This window comes from Eleutherodactylus coqui, chromosome 1 (genome assembly GCF_035609145.1).
Source record: "Eleutherodactylus coqui strain aEleCoq1 chromosome 1, aEleCoq1.hap1, whole genome shotgun sequence".
NCBI classification, from domain to species: Eukaryota; Metazoa; Chordata; class Amphibia; order Anura; family Eleutherodactylidae; genus Eleutherodactylus; species Eleutherodactylus coqui.
In genome coordinates, this window is record NC_089837.1 from 533,439,398 (window position 1) to 533,447,736 (window position 8,339).

General features: G+C 50.4%; 1 protein-coding gene across 2 annotated transcripts; it reads right to left on the reverse strand.

Moving 5' to 3' along the window:
* Positions 1-506: 506 nt before the first annotated feature.
* LOC136591658 (uncharacterized) lies at positions 507-7,691 on the reverse strand. 2 transcript variants are annotated; one of them, XM_066588541.1, is made up of 2 exons: positions 7,621-7,691; positions 507-3,513 (listed from the first exon to the last, which is right to left on the reverse strand). In XM_066588541.1, exon 2 carries the CDS (start codon positions 3,473-3,475, stop codon positions 596-598), a length of 2,880 nt encoding a protein of 959 aa, XP_066444638.1. In that variant the 5' UTR covers positions 3,476-3,513; positions 7,621-7,691; the 3' UTR covers positions 507-595. The 2 variants fall into 2 exon arrangements, with proteins under 2 accessions (XP_066444638.1, XP_066444639.1); XM_066588542.1 differs by lacking the exon at positions 7,621-7,691 and adding an exon at positions 6,319-6,340.
* Between the last annotated feature and the right edge of the window lie 648 nt (positions 7,692-8,339).

Here is an 8,339-nt window from a genome sequence, read left to right on the forward strand (position 1 = left end):
ACTGACAATAATTAGATCACCTGTGTAACACTGAGGAAATCCTGAAAACACGACCTGTTGGTGGTCCCTGAGGACTGGAGTTGGGGAACCCTGCTTTATACCACTAAAGCCTCTCCTCATCATAAATGGCTGATAACAAAGAGCAATAGATTGCAGTTCCTTGTCCTACAGGGAGTCTTTCTTTAGCCTGAAGTAGCTGATAAGAGGGAACAATGGATGACATGATATGGGTATTATTGTATCTTGATGCCACCGGAAACTCGGGATCTGACAGGAGGAACGCCCCTCTCACACCTCAGCTCCCGATAGGGTCAAGGCTGGAAGGTCCTAGCTGCATGTGCATTGAAGTGTGGCAGCGCTGCAGCCTTAGGCTGAGGGTTTGTGGTCTTAGGTATACATTTTGAGCTGTAGAGGCTGTTTGTACATCATGTACATGATAAAGCTGTGGCTGGTTCACCTACTTAGCTGCTGCTCTGTGTTTGCAGTGAAGGACCATCAGGTACCACTTATCTTCCACCATTTTATTAGGTTCAAGTCCCCCTGGACCCGGCCGCCCCTGAGGACCTCACAAGAATGTTCCCCAGAATTCAGGAGGTCACTCTATGGCTTCCTGATACTGAAATACCTTAATACAGTTGTGCATGCTATCAGCCACCAGCAGGAGGCCATCCTGCCACAAGGCCAGGCCCCTGGGGCTGCTGAGTCCTTCCCTCACTATTACCCGGGCCGGATTCCTAGTGGGATAGTAGATAATACTATGTGCCTGCGCCCAGTCTACTACCAGGACCCCTCCGTCACTGTCCATACAGACCCCCCAGGGGTTATAAAGAGTGGGGCCCAGGCTGGATCTGAGCCCCAGGACCTTGAGGATCTGCCAGTCTTCTCCCAGGACCTTCACACAACAGCCGCCATCTAAGCCTCTCTCGGAAACAGCCAGGAGCCCCTGACTATTGGAGGCCACCAGGTAAGGCTTGTTGAACCCAGGTACCACCGTACTTTCCTTCTGATGTCCGCTGCTGGGGTCCAGGGTTAGTGCACAGACTGTTCCCAGCTTCATGTCGGCCACTATGAACTCATCTCTGTAATTGGCCGTGATGCCCCGTGGGGCGCCCCAGTTTCTGGAGAGAACTTGCAAGAGGCGCCCATGTTTACTATACACATCAACCGAGCGCTTGCTTGAGTTAGTCAATGCCACCAGGCCCCGGTTACTCACGGCAACATCAAAATAATTATTGGTTTCCAGTGCAAATTGTTGGAGAAGTTTCCCCCTCGTGTTCATCACCTGGAGGCGTCTATTTCCATAATCCACTATGTAGATGGACCCTCCACTAGTGACAGAAATACCATGGGGCAGATTTAACTCTGCTCGTCCAGATCCAAACTTGCCAAACTGTCTGACAAGCTTGGTTACGCCTTCTCCACCAGTGTGCGGAAGGCAGTCAGTGAGGTTCGGCTCACTCCCGCTCAGACATCCGGGGCGCTGTTGAGTCTTTGGAAGCTTTCTAGTATACTGAGAAGACTTGACCCGAACCCGAATCTCACAGACAGCATTTGATGGCGTAGAGGTGGCTACGCTCCTAGGGTTGGACCATGTGCTCGAGGAACTGGATGCAGAATCTCTTCTTTCCTTGGCAGATGCTGGTCTTGTGGACCTCAAAGGAGCGGTATGTGGCCGAGATAACTTCTCTATGTACGGCATTGATGATGACCGTGGTACAGGCTTCCAGTTGCCTTGCAGCCTTTGATTTCTTATTTTACTTCCCGGTCTCTGCTTCCCATCTAGACGGGTCAGAGTTTGCTGTCTTGACTTTATTTCAGGTTTTTCAGCTTCTAGTGTGATGACTGGAGGTCTCTTTCGGGACTCTCGGGTGCATGGATTTGATGAACGGGAAACTGTTCTAGAAAATGTACTAGACCTGACCTCTGTCTGAATCTTCTTGGGGGACTCAATGATGAAGGTGTACGAAGACTTCACACTCTCACTCGGAGAACATGATCTTGGAGGAACACCCAGAAAGTCCCCGCTTAAGGAGTCAGAGGCCTCATCAGACATCCGCATGTAGTCAATTCCGGAGGCCATTGTGTGAAGCCGTGCTTGAGCTTCGCTGCTTTCCAAGTTGTGTTTATTTAAGTAGGACACCAGCGAGTCTTCACCAAATTCATTGAGTTGACTATTGGAGTCCATTGAGTCCCCTCTACTGTCCTCTTCTCCCTCACTTTGCTTCTTGGCTGATGGGACTCTACTGTCTCTGAGGACCAGTTGTCTACAAGCCTTGGGATCCCTCACACCATCTGTCTCCACATCCTCCACCGTGTCTTCTGAGCTTTCCGACTCTTCTTCACATACGTAGGCAGCAGTCGCTCTAAACAATGTATTGTGCTCGGGAAAGGTGATGGAGACTTCCTCATGGGTGGGGTTGGTGTCCTGTTGATTCCTGGATTCTTCCAGGCTGCTCAGGATATCTGACTCCAGCTTTGTCATGGTCTCTTTTCTTGTTCCAAATCCTTGAGGACGGAGTTGATGTTTGCTAGATGATTGGAGTGGCTTAAATGTGTGTTTCCTGTGGCTACCTATGGTTTCTTTGCTTGAGATGTTCTGGTTGCAAGCTTTATTAGCTGGGTCTCCATTGGCCACCATGGCTTTCATTCCTAGTGGCTTCTTATTCAGTCTCTGTATAGTGTTTTTTCCATTTGTGATCCAGATTTTAGTGGCTACTCGAGGACTCAGGGCGGCACTGTCTGCTTCCATGACGGCAAGGTCTCTAGGAGAAAGGTTGAGTCTCTGACCCTCATGTTGTTTCTTTAGATCCACAGATGATTGGTTTGTGGTGGATACAGACTCCTGGTCACTGTCGTCTTCCATAGTCCCTGCCACACACCCCTCAGGGTGATGGGACTTGTCCTCCCAAGGTGGGGTTTCATCACTTAACAGAGCTGGCTGGTTTCTTGACCTCTTGCACCAGTGCAATTCTGTCTTTTTCTTCATAGAAGGGAGGGAGAAGCCAAGAGTTTCCTCCTCACATCGTATCTCCCCTAGAGCTAGTGTCTGCAGAGGCTGCGGGGCAAAATGCACCTTTTTTAATCTGATATTAATGCTGTTTTTTTTGGAGAAGATGTCAGAGACCACTGACTGGATTTGCTTCATCACGATCTCATTGCTACTGGAGGTGACCAGCGCCTGCTTCACCTGAGATGACACATTGCAAATCTTGTGGACCATACCATTAATCTCACAGACTCCGTTCTGTAGAGCGAGCTCGTTGTCCCTCTGAATGGAGGCCAGCTGATCCCTCAGACATCTGTGTTCCTCCTCCACGTGATTCAGTATGGACTGTTCCTGTTTAAGGATGGAAAGTAGCGTCTTCTCAAATGACCTGGACACTTTCTCGTGGTCCTTGGTGTGTTGGACTTTGATCTGTTCCAGGTCTTGGCAGGTTCGAGCAAGGCTGCTGAGAAGAGAAGTAAAGTCACCCATCTTCACCAACTTCAGATCTCAGTATCAGGGGGAGCAGACTGCAAAAAGAGAAAAATACTATGAGGACCACAATGTTCAGACCGTCAACTTTCTATGAACTCTAACCACTTAGGAACACAGACTGCCCCTCCTCAGTGATTGGGAACCTGGTACCAGAACATGGAGGATGTTGTAATCTGCTGTCTACTTTTTGAGTAGTTTTGTGCTATAGCTTATGGCCATAGGAGGCCATACTATGAAAGTTCTGTAGTTTGGGGTGTAAGGACGTCCCAGTGCTATATATATCTACTCTGTGTTGCAGGCGATGGGATATTGGAGGTTCTACCTGCTATGACCGTCCTCCACATGCCGCCATGGTAAAGTGCCTACAACTTAGATGAGATGTCCCAGAGACTGGCAGACACCTTTGCAGCACAAACGTGCACAACAGTGATGTTTCGACATGCAGGTCTACATTGAGGCCAATGTGCTGAAATGTTATTGCAACTAGATGACCCCCTTAGACCCTGACGGACCACACAATGTGACCTGTGTAATTCCACCTGAGTGACTTCTACCTGCATGAAGTGAATGAAGGATGTAATGGAGGTCCGTGGACCCTCATCACCTTGCAGGAGAGTCCCCGGTGGACTGCAGGGTATTCCTGTTGAGTGTCAGCCCTGCACTTCAGCTTTCATTTCAGATATTTTTGGTTTCATAAGACATATAATGATCGGCAGCACCCAGAGTTGCGGCACGTGGTGTAAACGAATATCAGAGACATCATAGATTATACATGAGAATAGGATGAGGCTCGGAGATATCGGAGACGAGATCCTCTGGTAGTGTGGAAACTAAAAGGACAGATGGGACAGCCCTGTCTATAATACATAATACTAGGACATGTGGAGACAGTGGACCCCACCACATTAGGACTTCACAATATGACCACCATATTAGGACCCCACCATATGACCACCATATTAGGACCCCAACATATGACCACTATATTAGATCACTCACCTGTGTACACATCTGAGATCACATAGAGACCCCTGTGTATCCCTAACCCTGCTGTCACTCACCTGTATACACACCTGAGATCATATAGATTGCTGTGCATCCCCCAGCCCTCCTGTCACGCACCTGTTTACACACCTAAGATCATGTAGAGACCCCTGGGTATCCCCCAGCCCTTCTTTCAATCACCTTTGTACACACCTGAGATCACGTACAGACCCCTGTGTCCCCCCAACCCTGCTGTCACTCACCTGTTTACACACCTGAGATCAGGTAGACCCTTTATGTATCCGGCAGTCCTCCTGCCACTCACCTGTATACACAGCAGCGATCATGTAGAGACCCCTGGGTATCCCCCAGCCCTCCTGTCACTCACCTGTGTACACACCTGAGATCATGTAGAGACCCCTGGGTATCCCCCAGCCTTCCTGTCACTCATCGGTGTACACACATGAGATCATGTAGAGACCCCCTGTGTATAACTCAAATCCTCCTGTCACTCCCCTGTGTACACATCTGAGATCATGTAGACCCCTAAGTATCCCCCAGTCCTCCTGTCACTCACCTGTATAAACACCTGAGATCATGTATAGGCCCCTGTATATCCCCCAACCCTGCTGTCACTCACCTGTGTACTCACCTGAGATCATGTAGAGACCCCTGTGTATCCCCCAGCCCTCCTGTCACTCACCTGTGTACACACCTGAGATCATGGAGACCCCTGTGTATCCCCCAACCCTCCTGTCATTCACCTATGGACACACCTGAGATCAGGTAGAAACCCCTGTGTATCCCCCAGCCCTTCTGTTACTCACCTGTGTACACACCTGAGATCGTGGAGAACCCTGTGTATCCCATAGCCCTCCTGTCACTCACCTGAGATCATGTAGAGACCCCTGTGTATCCCCTAATCCTCCTTTCACTCACCTGTGCACACACCTGAGATCATGTAGAGACCCCTGTGTATCCACTGACCCTACTGTCACTAACCTGTGTACACACCTGAGATCATGGAGATCCCTGTGTATCCCCCAATCCTCAAGTCACTCATCTTTATACACACCTGAGATCATGTAGAGACCCCTGTGTATCCCCCAGTCCTCCTGTCACTCACCTGAATACATGCTGGAGATCATGTAGACCCCTATGTATGCCCCAGCCCTCCTGTCACTCACCTGTATACACACCTGAGATCATGTAGACCAGTGTGTATCCCCCAGGCCTCCGGTCACTCACCTGTGGACACACCTGAGATCATAGAGAGCGCTGTGTGTCTCCTAGCCCTCCTGTCACTTACCTGAGATCATGTAGAGACCCCTGTGTATCCCCTAATCCTCCTGTCACTCACCTGTTTGCACACCTGAGATCACGTAGAGACCCCTGTGTATCCCCCAGTCCTTCTGTCACTCACCTGTATACATACCGGAGATCATGTTGATCACTGTGTATCCCCCAGTGCTCCAGTCACTCACTTGTGGACACACCGGAGATCAGGTAGAGACCCCTGTGTATCCCCCAGCCCTTCTGTCACTCACCTGTGTACACACCTGAGATGATGTAGAGAACCCTGTGTATCCCCAGCCCTCCTATCACTCACCTATGCACACACCTGTGATCATGTAAAGACCCCTGTGTTTCCCATACCCCTCTGTCACTCACCTGTATACACACCTAAGATCATGTAGAAACCCCTGTGTATCCCCCAGCCCTTCTGTCACTCACCTGTACACACCTGAGATTGTGGAGAGCCCTGTGTATCCCCTAGCCCTCCTGTCACTCACCTGAGATCATACAGAGACCTCCGTGTATCCTACAATCCTTCTGTCACTCACCTGTATGCACACCTGAGATCATGTGGAGACCCCTGTGTATCCCCAGCCCTCCTATCACTCACCTGTGCACACACCTGAGAACATGGAGACCCCTGTTTATCCCCCAACCCTCCTGTCACTCACCTGCATACACACCTGAGATCATGTAGAGACCCCTGTGTATCCCCCAGCCCTCCTGTCACTCACCTGTATACACACCTGAGATCATTTAGATCACTGTGTATCCCCAGTCCTCCTGTCACTCACCTGTGGACACACCTGAGATCAAGTAGAGACCCCTGTGTATCCGCCAGCCCTTCTGTCACTCACCTGTGTACACTCCTGAGATCATAGAGAGCCCTGTGTATCCCCTAGCCCTTCTGTCACTTACCTGAGATCATGCAGTGACTCCTGTGTATCCCCCAATCCTCCTGTCACTCATTTGTGCACACACCTGAGATCATGTAGAGACCCCTGTGTATCCCTAGCCCTCCTGTCACTCACCTGTATACACACCTAAGATCATGTAGAGACTCCTGTGTATCCTCCAACCCTCCTGTTACTCACTTGTATGCACACCTGAGATCATGTAGAGACCCCTGTGTATCCCCAGCCCTCCTATAACTCACCTGTGCACACACCTGAGATCATGTAGAGACCCCTGTGTATCCATAGCCCTCCTGTCACTCACCTGTGTATACATCTGAGATAGTGTAGACCCCTGTGTATCCCCCAGTCCTCCTGTCACTCACCTGTATACACACCGGAGATCATGTAGAGACCCCTGTGTATCCCCCATTCCTCCTGTCACTCACCTGTATACACAGCTAAGATCATGTAGAGACCTCTGTGTACACACCTAAGATCATGTAGAGACCCCTATATATACCCCAGTCCTGCTGTCACTCACCTGTGTACACACCTGAGATCATGTAGAGACCCCTGTGTATCCCCCATTCCTCCTGTCACTCACCTGTATACACACCTAAGATCATGTAGAGACCCCTGTGTATCTCCAGCCCTCCTATCACTCAACTGTGCACACACCTAAGATCATGTAGTGACCCCTATATATACCCCAGTCCTCCTGTCACTCACCTGTGTACACACCTGAGATCATGTAGAGACCCCTGTGTATCCCCCAACCCTCCTGTCACTCACCTGTGTACACACCTGAGACCGTGGAGAACCCGGTGTATCCCCTAGCCCTCCTGTCACTCACCTGAGATCCTGTAGAGACCCCTGTGTATCCTCCAACGCTCAAGTCAGTCACTTGTATGCCCACCTGAGATCATGTGGAGACCCCTGTGTATCCCCAGCCCTCCTGTCACTCACCTGAGATCATAGCAGATTCACCTTGCTGTCTCTTCTTCTGTGTATAGATCTGGTTACTAACAACAACTAACAGATCCGGTCTCCGGTTTCGGGCTCTAGCCAGGATGTGTGTCCAGCAGCAGATGGGAGGGAGGAGACAGGTACACAGAAACAAGGTGTAGGATACCTGTGCTGGAGACAGGAGGGGGATGTGTTCTGTGCAGCTGTCAGAAGTATTCACACCCTTGGACTATTATATTCACAGTAGAATAAAGTTTGATCTGCCTTCATTAGTTATAAGATAGCCGAGTGCAGCAGTATTCACCCCCAGAGAAGCTTTTAGTGGCAGTTGGAGAGGTCTGCAACGTCAGGAGCACGCGCCCAGAGCCAGTGTCCGGAACCCCGACAGCCCGGGAAGGTCACCAAGACCCGAGCTCCCGTGTGCCGCACCCGATCAGCTCAGGTGATAGGACCAGTAGTGCGGACGCGGAGACCCCGAGACTGCCGGTCCTAACAGTACCCCCCCTTCTACGGGGGGGACACTGGACCCCCAAGACCCGGAGCGGGCTTAAAGGGGTTGTCTCGCGGCAGCAAGTGGGGGTATACACTTCTGTATGGCCATATTAATGCACTTTGTAATATACATCGTGCATTAAATATGAGCCATACAGAAGTTATTCACTTACCTGCTCCGTTGCTGGCGTCCCCGTCTCCATGGCTCCGTCTAATTTCGGTGTCTT

Excerpts from the sequence above, each read along its gene's own strand:
- LOC136591658 (XM_066588541.1), bottom strand. The coding sequence starts at position 3,475 with ATGGGTGACTTTACTTCTCTTCTCAGCAGCCTTGCTCGAACCTGCCAA.